General features: G+C 45.5%; 2 protein-coding genes across 3 annotated transcripts in view; both read right to left on the bottom strand.

The window, feature by feature from the left end:
* The window catches only part of NWD1 (NACHT and WD repeat domain containing 1), a 138,982-nt gene extending 120,774 nt beyond the window's left edge, over positions 1-18,208 (bottom strand). Inside the window, exon 1 of one of the 2 annotated variants that reach the window (XM_077475508.1) lies at positions 18,016-18,208. The gene's annotated coding sequence lies outside the window, so the exon portion shown is untranslated. Of the gene's footprint in view, positions 1-17,935 lie in introns of both variants that reach the window. The other variant, XM_077475507.1, reaches the window with a different exon arrangement.
* Positions 18,209-23,961: 5,753 nt separating this feature from the next.
* The window catches only part of LOC143974291 (tetraspanin-33-like), a 46,310-nt gene continuing 45,597 nt past the window's right edge, over positions 23,962-24,674 (bottom strand). The window contains exon 8 of the mRNA XM_077475506.1: positions 23,962-24,330. Within this exon, the coding sequence (XP_077331632.1) occupies positions 24,172-24,330 (159 nt within the window). The 3' untranslated portion in view covers positions 23,962-24,171. The remainder of the gene's footprint in view (positions 24,331-24,674) is intronic.

Raw genomic sequence — 24,674 nt, 5'->3', positions numbered from 1 at the left:
GGGAGAGATAAACCACTAGCTATTTGGTACACAAAAGTTCTTTTCAGGACTGGTATAGGTGTTAGGTGTTGATAGGTTTGCTGTGCTGCTGATTCTTGCAGCAGCCTGAGTGTCTTTTGTTAGTTTAGAGAAAGGGAAAGGACGGTGTATGCTACAGGGACAGCCAGATTAGTCTTTCATCATCATCATCATCATCATCATCATTAGCTGTTACTATCAAGGTCCACAAAAGAGCTGTTCCAGTAACCACTAATCGTTCTCTTTTTTTGCCAATTTGTATAGGGACAGGAAGGAAGCAGTGTTGTCAGGCAGTGAGGGTAATTTTAAAGACTTGCTGTTATTATTAGTTCCACAAAGGTTCTTTTCAGGACTGGTATCAGTGGTACAGTAATAGGCTTGTACATGTATAATATTCTTTCTTCCAAATATAGAAAGGATATTATACTTGACTGCTGCCCTTCTGCTGCAGTCTGCTAAACATTCACAACTCACTTGTTCCACAAAAGTTCTTATAAGGACTGGTAACTTGGTATAGGGTGCTACGGTACATAGGCTTGAGTGCGGTACAGTCTGCTGTTCTGTAAGGACCGCTATCGGTCCACAATAGATAGGGTTGACGTGCACCACTGCTGACCGCTGCCCTATACTGCAGCAGTCCTTCAGCGGTATAGGGACTGACGTACAGTCTGCTAAACACTAATACACAACCTGCTTGGTCCACAAAAGTTCTTATAAGGACTGGTAACTTGGTATAGGGTGCTACGGTACATAGGCTTGAGTGCGGTACAGTCTGCTGTTCTGTAAGGACCGCTATAGGTCCACAATAGATAGGGTTGACGTGCACCACTGCTGACCGCTCACCTATACTGCAGCAGTCCTTCAGCGGTATAGGGACTGACGTACAGTCTGCTAATCACTAACACACAACCTGCTTGTTCCACAAAAGTTCTTATAAGGACTGGTAACTTGGTATAGGGTGCTACGGTACATAGGCTTGAGTGCGGTACAGTCTGCTGTTCTGTAAGGACCGCTATCGGTCCACAATAGATAGGGTTGACGTGCACCACTGCTGACCGCTGCCCTATACTGCAGCAGTCCTTCAGCGGTATAGGGACTGACGTACAGTCTGCTAAACACTAATACACAACCTGCTTGGTCCACAAAAGTTCTTATAAGGACTGGTAACTTGGTATAGGGTGCTACGGTACATAGGCTTGAGTGCGGTACAGTCTGCTGTTCTGTAAGGACCGCTATCGGTCCACAATAGATAGGGTTGACGTGCACCACTGCTGACCGCTCACCTATACTGCAGCAGTCCTTCAGCGGTATAGGGACTGACGTACAGTCTGCTAATCACTAACACACAACCTGCTTGTTCCACAAAAGTTCTTATAAGGACTGGTAACTTGGTATAGGGTGCTACGGTACATAGGCTTGAGTGCGGTACAGTCTGCTGTTCTGTAAGGACCGCTATCGGTCCACAATAGATAGGGTTGACGTGCACCACTGCTGACCGCTGCCCTATACTGCAGCAGTCCTTCAGCGGTATAGGGACTGACGTACAGTCTGCTAAACACTAATACACAACCTGCTTGGTCCACAAAAGTTCTTATAAGGACTGGTAACTTGGTATAGGGTGCTACGGTACATAGGCTTGAGTGCGGTACAGTCTGCTGTTCTGTAAGGACCGCTATCGGTCCACAATAGATAGGGTTGACGTGCACCACTGCTGACCGCTCACCTATACTGCAGCAGTCCTTCAGCGGTATAGGGACTGACGTACAGTCTGCTAATCACTAACACACAACCTGCTTGTTCCACAAAAGTTCTTATAAGGACTGGTAACTTGGTATAGGGTGCTACGGTACATAGGCTTGAGTGCGGTACAGTCTGCTGTTCTGTAAGGACCGCTATCGGTCCACAATAGATAGGGTTGACGTGCACCACTGCTGACCGCTGCCCTATACTGCAGCAGTCCTTCAGCGGTATAGGGACTGACGTACAGTCTGCTAAACACTAATACACAACCTGCTTGGTCCACAAAAGTTCTTATAAGGACTGGTAACTTGGTATAGGGTGCTACGGTACATAGGCTTGAGTGCGGTACAGTCTGCTGTTCTGTAAGGACCGCTATCGGTCCACAATAGATAGGGTTGACGTGCACCACTGCTGACCGCTGCCCTATACTGCAGCAGTCCTTCATCGGTATAGGGACTAAGAGTTTTGTCACAGGGTCATTTAAAAAATGACAGGCAGAGGAAGAGGCAGGCCCTTCCGCAGGGGTGGTAGGGGTAGGGCAGGAGCAACAGGCTTGAGCCAAAGTGGGAAGTTGCAGAAGGTGCGTTCAATTACTTTAAAGGATGCACCAGACTTGGTTGAGTGGCTCGCTCAGCCTTACTCTTCTGCACCCTCCTCATCCTCTCGATCTGCACCCTCTTCTTCACTCTCTGCTATGTGCACCCCCAAAGACACTACCACCAACAACACGACCACCACCACCACCACCACCACATACCTTCCGCTTGAGTCACTGGAATTATTTTCCGATCCATATCAAGAGGACATTTCTGATGCGCAGCCACTCTTGGTATTGGATCAGGAAGAGGAGGTAGCAACAAGCGCTACTCAGCAGTCTGACGCCAGTACCCAGATCAGCCCAAGGAGGAGGTTGGTCCCCGGTGTTGCTGCCTACTCCGAGATCTCTACTTATAGCGGTGGGGAAGGTGACGTTGATGATGACGTGTCTAGTGATGTCACGTGGGTGCCCACAAGAGAGGAAGAGGAGGGGAGTTCAGAGGGAGATATGGACCAGCAGATAGGGAGGAGAAGCAGCAATGACTTACATTGCACAGCAGGGACAAAGCAGACTGCAAATGTATCAGGAGCGAGTCATCGACCATGTACGGTCACATCTGGCGCTCCCCGGACACCGGCACATGGCTCCGCAGTGTGGGCTTTTTTTAACGTGTCCGCTGCTGACAATAGCGTTGCCATCTGCAATCTTTGCAGTCAACGCGTTAGTCGCGGTAAGCCCAATACTCACCTAGGGACGACCGCCTTAAGAAGGCACATGAGCAGCCATCACCGAGCCCAGTGGGAGCAACGGAACACACAAAGCCACACTGCAGGCTCTCACCGTCCAGCCTCGTCTTCTACTTCTCCTTCTCCTCTCTCCTCACAATTGTCCTCCACTCCACCTTCCATCACGCCAAGCTCACATTTTTCTGCAAAAAGGCAGGCTTCCGTGGGCCTAATGTTTGAGCGTAAAAAAATGATGACGCCGGATAACCCTCTTGCCCAACGGTTGGCGGCTGGCTTGTCAGAACTCATAGCCCGCCAACTACTGCCATATAAACTGGTGGACTCGGAGGCCTTTCGCAAATTTGTGGCCATTGGAACACCACAATGGAAGGTCCCAGGAAGGAAGTATTTCTCAGAGAAGGGCATCCCAGAGCTATATGGCCATGTTCAGCGGCAAGTGAATGTATCTCTGGCACACAGTGTCGGTGCCAAGATACATCTGACCACAGACACGTGGTCTAGCAAACACGGGCAGGGAAGGTATATCAGTTTTACTGCCCACTGGGTGAACCTTCTGACGGCCGTCAAGCATGTAACCCGTGGCACCCGTGTAGATTTGGTTTTACCGCCACGGATTGCATGCAGGCCTGACTCTTCTTCTCCTCCTCCTACTCCATCCTCCTCCCTCTCCTCCTCAGCTGCCTCCTCCTTTTCCGCTGCTAGCGTCTCTTCCACTGCACCGCCCAAGCTCCCCAGAACCTATTCCACATGCCAGGTGAGACGTTGCCATGCCGTGCTGCGTCTGTTGTGCCTGGAAGCAAAGAGCCACACTGGCCCGGCACTCCTTTCAGCTTTGCGTTCACAGGCAGATGAGTGGCTAACACCGCTCAATTTGACAGTTGGTAAAGTGGTGTGTGACAACGGTGCCAATCTGCTTAGCGCATTGAAACAGGGCAAAATCACGCACGTGCCGTGCATGGCACACGTCTTAAACTTGGTCGTGCAGCGATTCCTTGTCAAATACCCTGGGGTCCAGGACATCTTGCGGCAGGCAAGGAAAATCTCGGCCCATTTCAGAAGATCTTACACGGCCATGGCTCGCCTTGCTGACATTCAGCGGCGACACCATCTGCCGGTCAGACGTCTTATTTGCGATTGCCCGACGCGATGGAACTCAACCTTCTATATGCTTGATAGGCTGCTCCAGCAGAAACGTGCAGTTAACGTCTACCTGTATGAACTCTGCGAAAGAAACGGTTCTGGGGAGCTGGGTTTTTTTTCACCGCGCCAGTGGCTGCTCATGCGCGACACATGCAGACTTCTGCGGCCATTTGAGGAGATCACCAAACTGGTCAGTCGCAGCCATGGCGCCATCAGTGACATGGTACCTTATGTCTTCTTTCTGGAGCGTGCATTGCGTCGTGTCATTGATCAGGCTGTGGAGGAGCAGGAGCGGGAAGATGAGGAAGTCGCAATGCTGGATGAATTCCCAGGGGGGGCTACTCTATCTGAGACAAGTCAACAACAGGAGTCTGATGAGGAGTCAGAGGAGGATGGTGCCGGGGCGGATGAGCAGGAGCAAGAAGAGCATGCTTTAAACCTTTCTGGGATCCCTGTTGTGCGAGGATGGGGAGAGGAGAATGAAGAGGACGACATTATCCTGGATGATGAGCAGGAGCCAGGCCACCACACCGCTTCCACTTTAGTGCAAATGGGGGCCTTCATGCTCCAGTGTTTTAATAGGGACCCCCGTATAAAAAGCATGAGGGTCAAGGACCAGTACTGGGTGGCAACGTACTTAGACCCCCGGTACAAACACAAAATGGCGGAAATGTTACCGCCGTCGCAGAGGGCTGTCAGAATGCAGCACTTCCAGGCCTTGCTTCGAGAAATGCTGCATTCTGCTTTTGCGTGCGCTGGCAGAGGAGCAATTCCCACTCCCAGAGAAGGATTTGCGGGTACCAATCCAACAGCGCCTGCAAGAAGAGGCCGGTTTGAAGATGTGTTGGTGACTTCGGATATGAGGTCATTCTTTCAGCCGACCCATCGACAGGTGTCATCCGGATCCAGCATCAGGGAACGCCTAGACCGTCAGGTGTCCGACTACATTGGGTTAACGGCCGATGTGGACGCTCTGAGGAGTGATGAACCCCTAGACTACTGGGTGGGCAGGCTTGACCTCTGGCCAGAGCTTGCCCAATTTGCAATCGAACTGTTGGCTTGCCCCTCATCCAGTGTCCTGTCCGAAAGGACGTTCAGCGCAGCAGGGGGGATTGTGACCGATAAGCGTACTCGCCTAGCTCACCACAGTGTTAACTACCTCACATTTCTAAAAATGAATGAGGCATGGATCTCGGAGGAATTCAACACATGTGACCAGTAGACCATGTATATGTCTATAAACTATTTTTTTAATCAAGCACACAGACCTTCTTAATTCATTTGGCTCACTTCCTTGACCCAAAAAAGCACACCGTACTATATGCCCCTACCCTCCTCTTTGAAGAGGTTGAGCGGTGTCATATTTCTACTGGGGCTGCTTATGATATCCCTGTGCTGTGCTGACTTCCTCCTGGGGGTTCTTATTATGAAGGGATCACACTATCCCTGTGCTGTGCTGACTTCCTCCTGGGGGTTCTTATTATGAGGGGATCACACCATCCCTGTGCTGTGCTGACTTCCTCCTGGGGCTGCTTACGGTGCTGCTGTCAGTGCTGTATGTCACGGTGCTGCTGTCAGCGCTGTATGTCACGGTGCTGCTGTCAGCGCTGTATGTCACGGTGCTGCTGTCAGCGCTGTATGTCACGGTGCTGCTGTCAGCGCTGTATGTCACGGTGCTGCTGTCAGCGCTGTATGTCACGGTGCTGCTGTCAGCGCTGTATGTCACGGTGCTGCTGTCAGCGCTGTATGTCACGGTGCTGCTGTCAGCGCTGTATGTCACGGTGCTGCTGTCAGCGCTGTATGTCACGGTGCTGCTGTCAGTGCTCTGTATTACGGTGCTGCTGTCAGATGCCTCTATCACGGTGCATGTGTCATTCCGGTATGTCACGCTGCTGGTGATCATCTCCTGCACCCTCTTCTTTGCCTACCCTGGTCCCTGACCTTCCCTCTCCTCCATTGCCTTCATTAGCTCCATAGTCCTGAATTGTTAGAACAATTTCCCAAATAAAATAAAAATGCTTGTAGTTATCGATCCCAAATTCACCTCATACATGTATTATGTCATTGTCCAGATGGTGGGACTACGTTTTACCCCCTAATAATTACCACGTGGCCGCAAATTCGACATGAAGGTTTGCAAAGTTCGCCTCCCATTGAAGTCAATGGGGCCCGCGGCGAACGTTCGGTTTCGCGAACGTTTGGGTCCGTTCGCATTTCGCTTTCGCGAAACGTCCCGTCGGAAGTTCGTCCATCACTACTCCCAGAGGCAGGGACCCAAGTCCTTACTTCACCCAGTCGCCTTTTTTTCCCGCAAATTAGCTGAAGCCGAAAGAAATTACGACGTTGGTGATCGCGAGCTTTTAGCAATTAAGTCTGCACTTGAGGAGTGGCGCTATCTGCTAGAGGGGGCTATCCATCCAATTCTGGTCTATACGGACCACAAAAACTTAGAATACCTGAAGACAGCTAAAAGGTTGAAGCCTCGTCAAGCCAGGTGGGCACTCTTTTTCTCGAGGTTCGTATTCCATATAACTTACCGTCCCGGATCCAAGAATACGAAGCCTGACGCGTTGTCTCGCATGTTTAGCCAGCCGGAAGATTCGTCTCCCATCGACACCATTCTTCCTGCTGGAAACTTTCTCTTACTCCAAGGAGATGTGATCTCTCAAGTCAAGCAAGCCTCCATGGGCGCCTTACCTCCACCCGGCATCCCGCTGTCTTCCAACGATGACCTTATGTGGCATGGGAACAGGATCTTTATCCCCCAGGCAGTTCAGACCCTGGTTCTGGCCTCCTGTCATGACCATCCCATGGCTGGCCACTTCGGAATATTCAAGACACTAGAATTGCTCAGGCGTAATTTCTGGTGGCCGCGGATGAAGGAAGACTGCAAGAGTTACATACAGGCCTGCGCTACCTGCATTCGGAGTAAGGGCGACAAGTCAAGAGCCTGGGGCTTACTAAGACCACTACCTGTTCCTGATAGACCATGGAGAATGATCTCCATGGATTTTATTGTTGAACTTCCCCCTTCAGAGAACCATACAACGATCTTTGTCGTAGTCGATAGGCTCACTAAAATGGCTCATTTCTTGCCCATGAAGGGCACCCCCTCAGCCACGGAGACAGCTAACGCTTTCATAAAGGAAATAGTAAGACTTCATGGCATCCCCGCCAACATCACATCTGATAGGGGGGTGCAGTTTACCTCCAGATTCTGGAAGGCACTCTGTGGAACTCTGAAGATCGACCTCTGCATGTCCTCGGCCTACCACCCGCAGACCAACGGTCAGACCGAGAGGACGAATCAGACCTTAGAACAGTATCTTCGCTGCTTCTCGTCCTTCTCACAAGACGATTGGGTCTCCCTGCTACCCATGGCCGAGTTCGCCTATAATAACACAGCCCATTCAGCTACCAAGCAGTCTCCTTTCTATGCGAACTTCGGGTACCACCCGTTGTTTCTGTCTGGCAATCTTCCCGAATGTTCGGTACCAGCGGTTCAGAAGAGACTTAATTTCTTTGAAGAGAATAATAAGCTCTTACAGGAAACCTTGGCTAGGACGCAAGAACATAACAAGGAAGTCTTCGACAGAAGGAGAAGAGGGGAGCTGGACCTTAAGGCCGGGGATCGGGTCTGGTTGTCCACCGTAAACCTCAGACTATCCTGTCCCTCCAAGAAATTGGGCCCAAGATTCCTGGGTCCCTTTCCGGTCAAAAGGAAGTTAAATGACGTGGCTTTTGAGCTAGAACTCCCTGAGTCCTTCCGAATTCATCCGGTCTTCCACGTATCGCTTCTCAAGCCTGCAGTCAAGGACCCCTTCTCTGACAGGATTTCCCGTCCTCCGGAACCTGTGTTGGTCGATGGGGAGATTGAGTTCGAAATTGAGGCCATCCTGGACTGTAGAAAGAGAAGAAACCAGGTCCAATTCTTAGTCAAGTGGAAGGGGTACGGACCCGAAGAGAATTCCTGGGAGCCAGAGGCTAATATCCATGCCAAGAGACTCATCCGTGCCTTCAAGAATTCCCACCCGGACAAGTGGGCTCGGTTGGGCATCCGGGGGCTGCCCCTTGGGGGGGGGCAATGTCACGATCACTCTGACGTTTCGGCCAAACACAGGAGTCTTACCCGTCGGAACCCGTCGTGGAGAGTCCGTCGTTCCCCTTGGACGCGCGCTAAAGCGAACGAACGCTTCCGCGTCGACGCGAACGCGCACACACACGCACGCAGGTCACGAACGGGTGCACGTGTACGTGCAAGGGCGCGCTGACCCGTCGTACGTCCGTTTGGCGCCCTAAGGCCTTCTTTAGTCACTGGCTCCCTCCTAACCGTGCTGTCCAGTCTACAGCGTGTCCGTGATCTTGCTTCCAGTATCTGTACCCGTTACCTTGGTTCCTGATATCCGGCTTGTTCCTTGACCCTGATCCGTTGCTGCCTGCCCACGACCCCTGCTTGTCTGACCACGTCTCTGCCTCATCCTCTGTACCTTGCTGACCGATTCCTGCTGACCCGGCCTGTACCCGACTCCGCTGTTCCTGTTGCCCGTCTGAGTTCCTGTGTTACGGACGTCTGCTCACCAGCCAGTCTCCGCACTTGTGCCTGCCCGCTACAGTCAAGCACCTCCTGCTCTGCCAACTTGCTGTCGGTGCCCAGCTGATTCTCCGGACCAATACTACCTGCCAGGCACTTGTGCCCCCTGAGCTATTGAATACCTGTCTCCACCTCCAGGGGTTCTTTAACCAGGGGATACGAGGGGCCACTCCCTGCATTCCAGGCTCAACTACTAGGTACGTGACACCAAGTCTCCTCGTTCTAAGATCCTATCCCATTGTTCCGTAGTCATTGCCCCCACATCTCTCTCCCAACCGGCTTTACTCCTGGATGGCCCTTCTCCACTTATTATTCTAGCCCCCAATCTAGCATACAACTCAGAAATGAATCCTTTAGTTGCGACTGGTTTAATTATTTTTAGAAGTGTGGGGATCTGAATCCATTCAATAGTTTGTGACCTAAACTGTGCTTGGATGGCATGTCTAATCTGCAGATATTTATAAAATGCTATATTTGATCTATTAAATTCCCATCTTAAGTCCTTGAATGTCTTCATGAGATTGCCCTCATATAATTGAACCAATCAATTAAAGCAGGAGTTCTGCCGTTTTTTTGTTTTTAAAAGTCAGCAGCTACAAATACTGCAGCTGCTGACTTTTAAAATAAGGACACTTACCCGCCAAGCGCGCCTGCGATGTCAGCACCCGAAGCCGATCTCTCTCGGGTGCTGCCCCCGCATCTTCGGCATGGGAATCAGGTTCCCTACTGCGCATGCACGAGTCGCGCTGTGCAATAAGGATGGTCCCTGCTGTCTCTGGGATCCGTGTGTTTCCCAGCAGACAGAGGGAGCCCTGCAGGAAGTGGAGTAAATACCCGCAGAATTTGCGGCTATCTATGCCCAGAAGTGGGTGCAGATACCTGTATTATACAGGTATCTGCACCCCCCTCCCCCCTGAAAGGTGCCAATTGTGGCACCGGAGGGGGTGGAGGGTTCCAATGAGCGGAAGTTCCACTTTAGGGTGGAGCTCCACTTTAATACCTTGCCTCTCCCATTCCCTGGGCCTTTCTATACCCCTTACGTCTGACAAATTTTCATTGTCTCATAAGGGGGTATATTCTGTTACCCCATTATATCCCTTTAATGCCTTTGTTACCTGCCATACTTTACGGACTAATTTTATCGTTGGGTATCTATAAATAAATGGATCCACCTCTAACACCAATACCAATACACTATCTGGGGCACCCATTATCATCATTTTATTACAAGGGTTCCCACCTCCCAGGTCTCCACAGCCCGTTAAGTGTTGTAACTGGGATGCCAAGAAATATGATCTCAGATACGTAACCACCATACCCCCTTCTTTAATCGTTACTTGCATGGTTCGCAATCCAATCCTAGATTGTCCCTTCCTCCAAATGAGTTCCCTAAAAATGGATTCTATTCTCTTGAACCACTTCTGACCTATCCAAATGGGAGAGTTATGGAGCAAGTATAGAATCTGTGGTAGCCATGTCATCTTTATGAAATTACAATGCCCTGCTACAGATAGAGGGAGTTGGATCCAAATATCTCTCCTTTGCTTTAATTTAAGTAATAGAGGGACTAAATTATCATTAATGTACTGGTTTATATTGCTTGTGATCCAAACCCCAAGATATTTCAGTTTGGCAACTACCTCCAAGTGGGGAGCTCCAGGCAATATCTGGTTACCAAGTGGGTCAATCGGTAAAAAAGTCGATTTGTCCCAGTTGATAACCAGACCTGAGAATCACCCAAATTCATTAACCATTTGTATTACTGTATTTAACAAGGCGTTAACATCTCCAAGAAAAAACAGAACATCACCTGTGTACAGTGCTATCTTGTCCTTCTCCATTTGCCACCGGAACCCATGTATATCTACCTGTGATCCAGTCATAATTGCTTGTGATTCCATTGCAAGAGCGAACAATAGAGGGGACAAGGGACAGCCCTGTCTTGTCCCTCTCTCCAGCTGAAATAATTCTGAGTATTCATTGTTAATTTTTATTTTAGCTCTTGGTTCGCTATAGAGTATTTTCACCCACTTGATAAAGGAGGGGCCAAACCCAAATCTCTCTAACACCCTCCATAAATAGTTCCATTCTAAGCCGTCAAAGGCCTTAGCAGCATCCAAGGCCAACATGGCCCTAGAGCCTGCAATATCAGTTGGAATCTGCATGTTCAAAAAGACTCTTCTGATGTTGATACCTGTTGATCTGCTGGGAATGAAACCCTGACTGGTCAGGGTGTATCAACTTTTGAATACATCCGTTTAGACGAGTTGCTAGAACTTTAGCCAAGATTTTTACATCGGTACAAAGTAGTGAAATTGGGCAATAAGAGGATATATCCAATTGATCTTTCCCCTCCTTGTGTATTATGATAATGGCAGCTTCTGACATTGAAGTGGGGAGCCTCTCATTAGCTAATGCCCATTCTAATGTTTTCAACAATTCTGGGAGTAGTACCTCACCATATAGTTTGTATATTTCTACTGGGAGCCCATCTGGACCTGGTGATTTTTGGCAGGACATCCCAGCCACTGCTCGTTTTAGCTCCTCAAGGGTTACCGGTGCTTCTAGATTCTTTAGATTTTTCCTCCAAAAGCATTTTATTAAAATAAATTTGATTAAAAAAAAATCTGATTTCATTTAAAAGAAATCTGATTTGTTTTTATTATTTTTTTTTTTTAATAATTGATTTTTATTCACCTTGGCACTAAACTGTATAGCCCTGACTGGCACAGATAGTTGACCCTTTCAGTCCAAGGCCAAGTGCTGCTGTTCAATGTATTTAGAGGAACCTGTTCTAAAGATTGTCTGGTACATATTAGTTGTGCTATGTTTAGACTAATATATACTATTACTAATATACTAATATTCGGATATTTAGTGTTTCTGTTGTCACATATCTTTAAACACTTAAGGACCAGCCTCGTTTTGAGATTTTGGTGTTCACATGTTTAAAACAGTTTTTTTTCCCTAGAAAATTACTTAGAACCCTCAAACATTATATATTGTTTTTTTTCTAACACCCTAGAGAATAAAATGGCATTCATTGCAATACTTTTTTTCACACCGTATTTGCGCAGCGGTCTTACAAGTGCACTTTTTTGTGAAAAAAATCACTTTTTTGAATAAAAAAATAAGACAACAGTAAAATTTGCATTGTGTTCGCTTCTGCACGTGAGCTTGGCGGGACGGAGCGCGTTTAAAAAAAAAATTGTCACTTTTATTCCTATTACAAGGAATGTAAACATCCCTTGTAATAGAAAAAAGCATGACAGGTCCTCTTAAATATGAGATCTGGGGTCAAAAAGCCCTTAGATCTCATATTTAGACTAAAATAAAAAAAATAAAAAGAAATTGTCCCTTTAAGATCTGTGGGCGGAAGTGACGTTTTGACGTCGCTTCCGCCCAGCAATTGTATGGAGACGGGTGGGGGCCATCTTCCCCTCCCTCATCTCCATACCAAGCAGGAGACAGGATGCAATCACCTCCGCCGCTGCCAATGGCTCCGGTAAGCGGCGGGGGGCCCTCTACCGCCACTGATAAAAGTGATCTTGTGGTGAATCCGCCGCAGAGACCACTTTTATCTTGTAGCTAGCTGCTGCCATAACAACGATATCCTCCTTCAAACATCTTAAATCTGCATCGTAAATCTGCGGTGGACGGTCCGTAAGTGGTTAATTTGTACACTAAGCACAGGGAATCTATTTTTTGTTTTACATATATTAGTTGTGTTTAAAATGGATTGAAATCATTTAAGTAAATTTAAAACTGAACTTGGTAACCAAAAGGTGCTTTTTTTATCCAATTTAGTACCGCGATTTAGCTGAAAGATGGCTACAGCACAGTTGTCTAGTTCTGGGAGGGCATCCATGGACGTCCTCCCAGAACCCCGCCCGATGCATCGAGTGCACTCTGTGGCCGCTGTGTCCCCTGGACACAGCTAATCACAGATTGTAGTAAAGGGCCAATCACAGCAGCCCTTTACCATGTGATCAGCTGTATCCAATCACAGATGATTACATGTAAATAGAGACTTGCCCGTTATCGGCAGTCCTTTCCTCACGTCCTGTGTTTGTGTAAGGAAAGGAGAATCAGAAAACAAATCAGTGTCCCGATTATCACTGCAGCCCCATCAGTGCCAATCAGTGCCACCTATCAGTGCCCATCAGTGCTGCCTTATCAGTGCAGCTTATAAGTGCAGCCTCATCAGTGCCTATCAGTGCCCATCAGTGCAGCATATAAGTGCAGCCTCATCTGTGCCCATCAGTGCAGCCTATCAGTGGCCCATCAGTGCAGCAGTGTTAATTTAGTCGACTAAAATGACTAAAACATTTTAGTTGACTAAATTAATACTATTTTAGTCTACTAAAATACGACTAAAACTAAAACAATTGAGAAGACTAAAAAGGGACTAAAACTAAAATGGCATTTTAGTCAAAAGACTAAAAAGGGACTAAAACTAAAATGGCATTTTAGTCAAAAGACTAAGACTAAAACTAAATTGAAATTTGGCTTCAAAATTAACACTTGTCTGTAGTGCATGTTCATACCTCAATACCATAAATAATTAACACATTTGATTTTTCACTCTAGCAGTATATAATGAGTTTGGAAATTGTAGACAAATGTTAAGTAATGCATTATAATTTAATTACATCCTTTACATTTTAGATGACTAAAATGAGTTTTAGTCAACAAAGATGTTCTGGAGATTTTAGTCAACTAAAACATAGGACATTTTAGTCGACTAAAATATACTGGAGATTTAGTCGACTAAATACGACTAAAACCAAAACAACTGCAGAAGTCTAAAATGGGACTAAAACTAAAATGCCATTTTAGTCCTTAGACTTTTGCTGTGTACACACCGGTGTACCGGTGTACCGGTGCCGGTTCTCCCGTTGGAATAAACTCCAAAGATTTTTCTGACGAAATTCCACTGAAACTGTCATGCGTACACACGACCACACCAAAGTCCGATCGTTAAGAATACAGTGACGTACAGCATGTACGACGGGACTAGAAAAAGAAGGTTCAATAGCCAGCAGCCAATAGCTTTCCGTCTCGTACTGGCTTCAGAGCATGCGTCGTTTTTGGTCCGTCAGGAAAGCATACAGACGAGTGGTTTTCCCGATAGGAATTGGTTCCGTCAGAAATATTTAAAACATGTTCTATTTCTAGGTCCGTCAGAATTTTCATTAAAAAAAAGTCTGATGAGGCATACACACGGAATGTACGATGAAAAGCTTTCGTCTGACCTTTTCTGTCGGCCATTCCGCTCGTGTGTACGCAAGTGTAATAAGACTAAAACGAAATCAAAATTTGCTGCCAAAATTAACACTGCAGTGCAGCCCTATCAGCATACATCATTGAAGAAAAATTAACTATTTGTAAAATTTTATAACAGAAATGAAAAAACTTTATTTTTTTCACAATTTTTTTTAGCAAAAAATAAAAAAAACTGTGGTGATTATATACCACCAAAAAAAATTGTCTCACAAAAATTATAAAAATGTAATATGGGCACAGTGTTGTAATGAGCACGCAATTGTCATTCAAAGTGCAACAAAACTGAAAGCTGAAAATTGGCCTGGGCAGGAAGGGGATGGAAGTGTCCGGTATGGAAGTGGTTAATATCTGCAGGAGGCTCAATTGTAGAGGTCCATTAGTATCACTGGATAGCAGTTAGTTTCAAATGAGGTTTCTTACTCTTTAACTGAAAACACAGAGCGTGGATGCATCTTGTACCTTATTTTAATTGCTCTGTGGGTTATATCCCTTTATTTAAATTAAACCACAAAACTTCTACCCCCCAAATATGTATAAAACCAGTTACATCTTTATTATACAATTAAAAGGCAAAGTCTAGTGGACATACATAAAATGTAAGCATTTCTCAATTAATTATAGCTGAGATTTGGCATAGGTAACATTCTGTATATGCTACTGTCCCTTATATAGCATCTGTGATCAACGTGTTTTGCGTTTACATTGCTTCTTCAGGACCCACTCTTAACACATACATTGGAATGTCCATTCTAATAGCCAAATGGTTACTTCTGCATTATAAGACAGATTGCCATCAGAGGCAACAAATGTTTTTTGTTTTTTTTAAAGTCCCACCAGAGGGTTTTTATTAGAAGGCCAACAAATGTTTATACAGCCGAAAAGAGTGTGGAAAGAACCCCCATGTACTGGTGTGTAGGGGTGTAACTTAAGTCCTGTCACATCCAATAATAAACTCCACTTTATTCAGTATACACCACTACACACTCAAATGTCCATGGAAATGTGCAACAGACGCTCCAAAGATACACAATGTGTACAGCCAATGGAGAATCAGCCCATAAGAGAAGGTTAAAGACTGTCTGCAGCTCATCACCAGGGGGGCCTTATTGGTGTGCTGAAAAGTGCATCAGCATTTTCAAAAATACTCCATACTGCTTCTAAAACAGGTAATAGGGGAAGCTGAGATGTGATCATTAGCATCCAATCAGTTTTTATCACATTAATTACAATTCAAAAATTGAAAGCATACCTATACTCATTACTAGGCAATGTTACTGTTTGCTCTATTAACTACATATGCCTTGGGCATATAGTTCCTCAAAATAATAAAGTATGAAAAAATTGCTAAGCAGCAAAAAATGTTTAATAAACAACTATATATATATTTATATATATATATATATATATATATATTCATACACAGTATCTCACAAAAGTGAGTACACCCCTCACATTTTTGTAAATATTTTATTATATCTTTTCATGTGACAACACTGAAGAAACTACACCTTGCTACAATGTAAAGTAGTGAGCAGCATTGAGCTTGTATAACAGTGTAAATTTGCTGTCCCCTCAAAATAACTCAACACACAACCATTAATGTCTAAACCGCTGGCAACAAAAGTAAGTCCACCCCTAAGTGAAAATGTCCAAATTGGGTCAATTAGCAATTATCCCTCCCCGGTGTCATGTGACTCATTAGTGTTACAAGCGCTTAGGTGTGAATGGGGAGCAGGTGTGTTAAATTTGGTGCTATTGCTCTCACCCTCTCCTACTGGACACTTGAAGTTCAACATGACACCTCATGGCAAAGAACTCTCTAAGGATTTGAAAAAATGAATTGTTGCTCTACATAAAGATGGCATAGGCTATAAGAATATTGCCAAGACCCTGAAACTGAGCTGCAGCACGGTGGCCAAGACCATACAGCAGTTTAACAGGACAGGTTCCACTCAGAACAGGCCTCACCATGGTCGACCAAAGAAGTTGAGTGCACATGCTCAGCGCCATATCCAGAGGTTGTCTTAGCCCTTTTACAAATGGTCGGACATTCTGACCACAAAATCCGTCAGATAAATTCCGACAAATTTTGTCCGAAACTGGTGTTGCATACACACGGTCGGACAAAGTTGTTGGAAAATCCGATCGTTCGGAAAGTGATGACGTTTATACGTTACGACGGGACTACGTTGAGGCTAGTAGCCAATAGCTTTGGTCTCGTAATCTGATCTGAGCATGCGTGGCACTTTGTCCGGTCGGAATTCTCTACAAATGATCGGATAAAGTCCTATAGGATCACGTTGTCGGAAAATGTTATATCCAGCTCTCAAACTTTGTTGGTCGGACATTCGGATGGAAAAAATCAGATGGAGCCCACACACGGTCGGATTATCCGACAGCACGGTCCGATTGGACATTTTCCGTTGGAACATCCGACCGTGTGCTGCCAGCATTGTTGTAGAGGTTGAAGGGGTGGAGTGTCTGTCAGTGCTCAGACCATATGCCGCACAGTGCATAAATTGGTCTGTATGGCTGTCATCCCAGAAGGAAGCCTCTTTTAAAGATGATGCAATGGAAAACACGCAAACAGTTTGCTGAAGACAAGCAGACAAGGACATGGATTACTGGAACCATGTCCTGTGGTCTGATGAGACCAAGATAAACTTATTTGGTTCAGATGGTGTCAAGCATGTGTGGCAGCAACCAGGTGAGGAGTACAAAGACAAGTGTGTCTTGCCTACAGTCAAGCATGGTGGTGGGAGTGTCATGGTCTTTGGCTGCATGATTACTGCCGGCACTGGGGAGCTACAGTTCATTGAAGGAACTATGAATGCCAACATGTACTGTGACATACTGAAGCAGAGCATGATCCCCAGCCTTTGGACATTGGGCTGCAGGGCAGTATTCCAACATGATAAGTACTCCAAACACATCTCCAAGACAACCACTGCCTTGCTAAACAATCTGAGGAGGGTAAAGGTGATGGACTGGCCAAGTATGTCTCCAGACCTAAACCCTATTGGGCATCTGTGGGGCATCCTCAAACAGAAGATGGAGGAGGGCAAGGTCTCTAACATCCACCAGCTCCGTGATGTCCTCATGGAGTAGTGTAAGAGGACTCCAGTGGCAACCTGTAAAGCTCTGGTGAACGCCATGCCCAAGAGGGTTAAGGCAGTGCTGTAAAACAATGGTGGCCACACAAAATATTGACACATCAGGAACAATTTGGACATTTTCACTAAGAGCCCTTTCACACTGGTTTTCAGGTGTTTTAATGCTAGAAATAGCACCTGCAAAGCACCTGAAAACTGTTTCCCATTCATTGCAATGGGAGTTTTCATACCAGTGCGCAGTGCGCTTGCCGTTAGGAAAAGTCCTGCAAGCAGCATCTTTGTGACGGTTTGCAATGAATGGGCATCACTTCCAAAGCGTTTTTAACCCCTTTTTTAGCGGGCAAAAAGCAACGGTAAAGCGCCGCTATGATGAGCGGTGCTTTACCGCAAATGCACGGGCAGGCCCAAGTGTGAAAGGTCTCTTAGGGATGCGCAGTGGTTTAGACATTAATGGCTGCGTATTGAGTTATTTTGAGGAGACAGCAAATGTACACTGTTATACAAGCTGTAAACTCACTACTTTACATTGTAGCAAAGTGTCATTTCTTTAGCGTTGTCACATGAAAAGATATACTGAAATATTTCAAAAAATGTGAGGGGTGTACTCACTTTTGTGAGATACTGTATATATATATATATATATATATACTTAATCATAGTTAAAAAAAAAAATTCTTGTATACACAACGCTTACATTTTGTCACACAAATACATATGATACAATAATTATTCATTAATCATTAATTCATTAATTAGTCCTTACCTGGTTGTGTAGAAAAATAACAACAGATCTTGCTAAAAAAAAAAACCTCTTCACTTCAATTCCATACTCGGGTTACCCACCTGTTAATTAATTTTATGTATGTCTCACCATTGATTATACAGTGACAGAAATAAAGAAAAAATGTATATAAAGAAGTCTTTGTAAAAATAATTCTTCTGAAAGTAACAGAGCGGAGCTGTTGATGATGCTAACTGCAATGAAACAGTGAGTAGCTTTTGTCTACAGGGGAGTACAATGCTAGACACGCAATGTGTGTGACATTACACCATCTCTATAACAACATGTGTTTTCTCTTAGGGACTATTTAAATGAGCCTTTAGGGAGCCGCCACCGATGATCTCAGTTCACATACCTCTGTACACATACTTCGATAATGGTAAGCTTTGTAGGGAGGCAGGTCGGACCAGTTCTGATCTTGTCCGTTCATTATTGATCATGATTTCCCTATCACCCAACTGACAGCACTTTGTTGCACTCGCTTTCCTTTAAAGGTCTGCCTGAATAATTGTTAGAAAGCCTAAATATACCGCTACTGTCTGTTAACATCCAAAAACAAGAAAAATGTAATATACTGCAGCTTACAAATTCTTAAATGTGGTGGTTGCGTTAGCTTTCATTTAAGCATTTTTTTCCTTTATTTCACCTGGTGATGCACTCAACAACAAACTTCCTGATTTAGGGTGTCTCTTTTATCTATGGAAGAGCAAGAGAGTCACACTTAGGCAGCAGCACTGTCTCAGGTGGGTAGTGGTAGATGAACTAGTTGGTTTAGAAGGACTTTACTGTACATAAGTGACCAACTAATAAGGGCGTGACTCTGGCTTACACTTTTCTATTATTTTTTTCTTCTTTTGGAAGGTATTCAACTAAATGCTAACGTTAACTTAAAGTTGACCATTGTAAGCACACCTGTCAGTGTTAATTAGTTTGTTTCAGCCCTCTAAAGTCAGGTATACATGGCCCAAATGTCGGGAGACAAAGGCCGATTCAAAATAAAATCTGACATTTGTGGACGTGCATGCTGGAAAACCAGCATCCGACCGTCTCCAGATCAGCGCTTTCAGCCAATGGCAGAGAGCGCTGATCGGAGTGTTCTGGCAGGGAGGTCGTCCCCCTGTCAGAACACAACAGCTCAGTCGGGGAGATCACATAAACTAACTTTGCATGGTTAGTACAGCCGCTCCTATCGGAGCTGACATAATGGTGTGTACCCAGCTTAATTGTCACTTTTGTTGCACAGCCTGGTTTGTTAAAGAACGTTGAAAAATAACAGCAGGATCAACACGTAAAAAAAATAAGTTAGAAGGGGGAAAAACAAAGACTGATTTTTTAATAGTAATGACAGACTGTATCATATATAGTATCTCACAAAAGTAAGTACACCTCTCACATTTTTGTAAATATTTTATTATAGCTTTTCATGTGACAAAACTGAAGAAATGACACTTTGCTACAATGTAAAGTAGTGAGTGTACAGCTTGTATAACAGTGTAAATTTGCTGCCCCCTCAAAATAACTCAACACACAGCCAATAATATTTAAACTTCTGGCAACAAAAGTGAGTACACCCCTAAGTGAAAATATGCAAACCGGGGCCCAAAGTGTCAATATTTTGTGTGGACACCATTATTTTCCAGCACTGCCTTAACCCACTTGGGCATTGAGTTCAACGGAGCTTCACAGGTTGCTACTGGAGTCCTCTTCCACTCCTCCATGGTGACACGGAGCTGGTGGATGTTAGAGATCTTGCACTCCTCCACTTTCTGTTTGAGTATGCCCCATGGATGCTCAATAGTGTTTAGGTCTGGAGACATGCTTGGCCAGTCCATCACCTTTACCCTCAGCTTCTTTAGCAAGGCAGTGGTCGTCTTGGAGGTGCGTTGGATCATGTTGGGATACTGCCCAGCGGCCCAGTTTCCGAAGGGAGGGAGTGATGCTCTGCTTCAATATGTCACAGTACATGCTGGCATTCATGGTTCCCTCAATGAACTTTAGCTCTCCGGTGCTGGCAGAACTCATGCAGCCCCAGAGCATTACACGTCCACCACCATGCTTGACTGTAGGTAAGCCAAACTTGTCTTTGTACTCCTCACCTGGTTGCTGCCACACACGCTTGACATCATCTGAACCAAATACGTTTATCTTGGTCTCATCAGACCACAGGACATGTCCGTGTCTTAAGTCTGCTTGTCTTCAGCAAACTGTTTGCAGGCTTTCTTGTGCATCATCTTTAGAAGAAGCTTCCTTCTGGGACGACAGCCATGTAGACTATTTTGATGCAGTGTGCGGAGCATGGTCTGAGCACTGACAGGCTGACCCCCTCCCCCCCTTCAACCTCTGCAGCAATGCTGGTAGGACTCATACATCTATTTCCCAAAGACAACCTCTGGATATGACGCTGAGCACATGCACTCAACTTCTTTGGTCGACCATGGCGGGGCCTGTTCTGAGTGGCTGTATGGTCTTGGACACCATGCTGCAGCTCAGTTTCAGGGTCTTGCCAATCTTCTTATTCACTGGGCCCATCAATTGCAGCCTCACTGTGCCCATCAATTGCAGCCTCACTTTGCCCATCAATTGCAGCCTCACTGTGCCCCCAAAATTGCAGTCTCACTGTGCCCATCAATTGCAACCTCACTGTGCCTGTCAAATGCAGCCTTACTTTGCTCATTAATTGCAGTTTCACTGTGCCCATCAATTGCAGCCTCACTGTGCACATCATTTGCAGTCTCACTGTTACTGTGCCTGTCCAGTGCAGCCCATCAATCAGTGTAACTGTGCTCATCAATCAGCCTCACTGTGCCTATCAAAATGCAGCCTCACTGTGCCTATTATTCTGCGCCACTGTGCCCATCAATCAGCGCCACTGTGCCCATAAAAATCTAGCCTCTCTGTGCCCATAAATCACAGTCACTGTGCCCATAATAAAGCAGCCTCACTGTGCCCATCAATCAGCATCACTGTGCCCATCAAAATACAGCCTCACTATACCGATCATTCTGCGTCACTGTGCCCATCAATCAGTATCACTGTGCCCATCAAAATGCAGCCTCATTGTGTCCATCGATCAGCCTCACTGTGCCCATCAATTGCAGCCTCACTGTCACTGTGCCCGTCAAATGCAGCCCATCAATCAGCGTCACTATGCCCGTCAATCAGCATCACTGTGCCCATCAATCAGCATCATTGTGCCCATCATTCTGTGTCACTGTGCCCATCAATCAGCATCACTGATCCCATCAAAAGGCAGCCTCACTGTGTCCTTCGATCAGCCTCACTGTGCCCATCAATTGCAGCCTCATTGTCACTGTGCCTGTCAAATGCAGCTCATCAATCAGCGTCACTGTGCCCATCAATCTGTGTCACTGTGCCCATCAAAATGCAGCCTCACTGTGCCCATCAATCAGTGTCACTCTGCCCATAGATCAGCGTCACTGTGCCCATCAATCAGCGTCACTGTGCCCATAAAAATGCAGCCTCACTGGGCCTATCAATCAGTGTCACTGACACAATCCATGTCCAGACCAGCTGAGGCCCACGTGCTGCACTGACACAGACGAATCAGTGCTGCTTAGCTAAGTTATTAGCTTACCTGTCCATTCCCTCAGGCCGTGCTCTCAGAGTGGTGGAAAACAGGAAGTGACGGTTCCATGATAAGCCCCACCTACCATCCTCTGCACCCGCCAATCAGAGAGGTGCAACAGGGTGGAATCATGAATGAATGGATGTAGAGTGGGACTGGGAGTGGACTGTTTACACTCCAAAGACCGCCCAATTAAGCTTTTCAGCTATCACCTGATTGTAGCAGTCAAGCTTCTAATGGACAGCTCAGTATCCATTGACCTGACGCTCTTCCAGGACCACTTTTCTTTCCTTTTTTCCATCTCCAGCTTTGGGGGGGGGGGGGGTGGTGTCCGAGGTCCGAGCTCCCACTATTGATGGGCCACCACTGCCAGTGGATTGAGCTGACAGAAAGACGACAGTAACTCAAATAACCAAATTTTCAACTGCAGTGAGCAGAAAAACATCTCAGAATGCAGGACAGGCTAAACCTTGTGGTGGATGGGCTACAATAGAAGAAAACCACAAGCGTTCCATTACTGTTAGCCATGGACTGAAAGCTGAAATGGGCACAGGCTGACCAAAACAAAATGAGTCAGAATTTCTTCTGAGGCATGCAGCAGGCCAGCTACCAGATTTGAATCCAGGAGAACATCTTTGGGATATGGCAAAAATTTTAATTCACTGCATGAATGTACATGCAGTCTTGTCAACATGGACCAGGATCTCAAAGGAATGTTTATGGAAAGTGAAATCTATGCCATATGGAACTGAGGCTGTTTAACCAGAAAAGTGAGGCCCTGCTTTGTATGTCTATTATTCCTAACAAATTGCTTGGTAAGTGTTTATTCTTTATTTACGGTCTTGATGGGAATGGAACCTAGGTCTGGATGCTAACCACTTATTACCCTCATTTTGACACTGGACTTTTCAAAATTGAAATTTTAACATATTTTGCTTGGTTAATATTAATTTTAAAATTGGTTTTAGATATTTATAAACTCACTTAAAATGGTTGTTAAGCCACTTTTATAAAATGCTCATATCCCGTCTGTAATATAACAATAAGTTCCCCTGTGTCTGTGTTGTATCATAAATATGCTTATGCCGCATACACACGAGCGGACTGTATGGCGTACTTAGTTCGTCATACAATCCGACGGACAGTCCGTCGTACTTTCGTCTGAACGGACTTGACCACACACGGATGCACAAACAGTCCGTCGAAAGCTTGTGCGATGACGTGTACAGCACGTACGACGGGACTAGAAATAGGAAGTCCAAGACACAGCAAAGCACCCTTCCGCCGTGTAAATCCTTTCTGGGCATGCGCCATTCTTAGTCCGTCTAACTAGCATACTGACGAGCGGATTGTCCGCTGAAACCAAAGTACGACGGACAGAATTTCGAAAAATCCGAAATTCTTAGTACGCCGGACTGCACGCTGAAAAAGTCAGCTGAAACCCACACACGAGCGGATTGTCCGCTGAAATGTGTTTCGACGGACTAAGTACGCCATACAGTCCGCTCGTGTGTACGCGGCATTATCTGTACTGATAACACACCGTCTTCCTGTGATCAGTTGCCTACTCTCTCCTGTCCTCTGCCTAGCTGACAGTTCAAGTGGGCGGGGCCTAGCACTGCAGCTGATGTCAGACAGGGATGAGAGAGAGCCAAGGAGTCACACGATCACAGGAAGCTGCTGTGTTATCAGTACAGATAAGCATATTTATGATATAAGACAGGGGGGCTTCTTGAGACTATGAGAGCAGCAGGAGTGGGGGGGGGGGGGGCGGGTGCTGACATGTGTAGACACTCAGAGGGAGGAGGGGGGAGAAGATGGAGGAGAAGACACAGGAGACAGAGAGCAGGGCTGCGTATGACGGAGGCACGTATTGACTCCGGCGTCAGAGCTCAGCAGTCCTGATATATCTGAGTCAGTGCAGAGAGGGGAGGGTAGAAACTGTCAGGATCAGACAGATATTACAGGTGATAGAAGGGGCCAAATGACACAGCACAAGCACTGTGCTGTATACAGTAACATGCTTTAAGGGAACAGGATCTTTTTTTTTTTTTTTTGAGGGGGTTAACAAACGCTTTAAGGCTATTTCTATTTTTTTTTTTTCATATCTTGTCAAAGTAAAAATAATTCACCAATATCTATGCGGTAGAAGGTTTGCAACAATTTATTAACAATTGATAAATATAACTTAAAATTTTAAAAACCTTACTAAAAACTATAATAAAAAAAATAAAATAAGAGCTGTGTTTGACCCCTACTTCTTTACATGTCCTACTCTTCCTTTGCATGCCCTCGCTTTAAATGGTAGAGTCATCACAGCACAACTTCTCCAGCTTTAATTGTGTGTAAAACAGACCTATCACAAACATTTAATTATTATGGGTCGGGTTTAGATCGACTAATTTGCAAATAATCAGCCTCCTTCTTGCAAAATCATTTTAATACATTGTACATAGCGTTATTTTTCATCAGCTTCTAATTCACAGTGTTTTTTTCAAGCTCTGTAAAACAGAGAAACAGAAACAAAGCTTCAGTTAAATAAAGACATCTTGTAAATTCAGATAGTTACAGGGTTCTGTTCCTAAGTAGGCCATGACTGAAAAATAGGTTCTTGATGACCTTGCTACTCTGGTTATTCACAGTCCATCTGTATCTGCTCCATCTGTGGAACAAACTCTTCTCTGTTTTGCCGTGTCGTTCCACTAGATGTCTCCATAGCCATGCTTTTTTTTCTTTCCATTATGAAATTGATCTGGTAGATCTGCACAAAAGCCAGACAGGTCACCAGAATCTAGGAAGGAAGATAAATCATTTTTAAAGGCAGTACCAGTTTAACAGGATTCTAGTGAGATGTGCTGAATATATAAATGAATATAAATATTTACCAAATAAAATAGGTTCTGCAGCATATGTAAACAAAAAGGCCTTTGATTAGTTGGACTTGCAATTCCTGCAATCCATTTTGACTCACATTGGTTTGGTACACCATATGTTGGCGTGAATTTCTGCCCTTTACTCTTTTCCCATGTGAGGGTAAATAAGACCAGTCTGCAGGTCCTTAGGCAAGCACCTGCTGAGGCCTAACATATGCTCTTTATTATACAGGCTGCTTCCCAGGGGCAGCAGCCTCAAGAA

The sequence above is a fragment of the Lithobates pipiens genome, unplaced genomic scaffold (assembly GCF_037356315.1).
Source record: "Lithobates pipiens isolate NorthernLeopardFrog02 unplaced genomic scaffold, aLitPip1_a1.2 Scaffold_13, whole genome shotgun sequence".
In the NCBI taxonomy this organism is placed as follows: Eukaryota; Metazoa; Chordata; class Amphibia; order Anura; family Ranidae; genus Lithobates; species Lithobates pipiens.
Note: the sequence above shows the minus strand (reverse complement) of the source record. Positions and strands in the feature narration are given on the sequence as shown.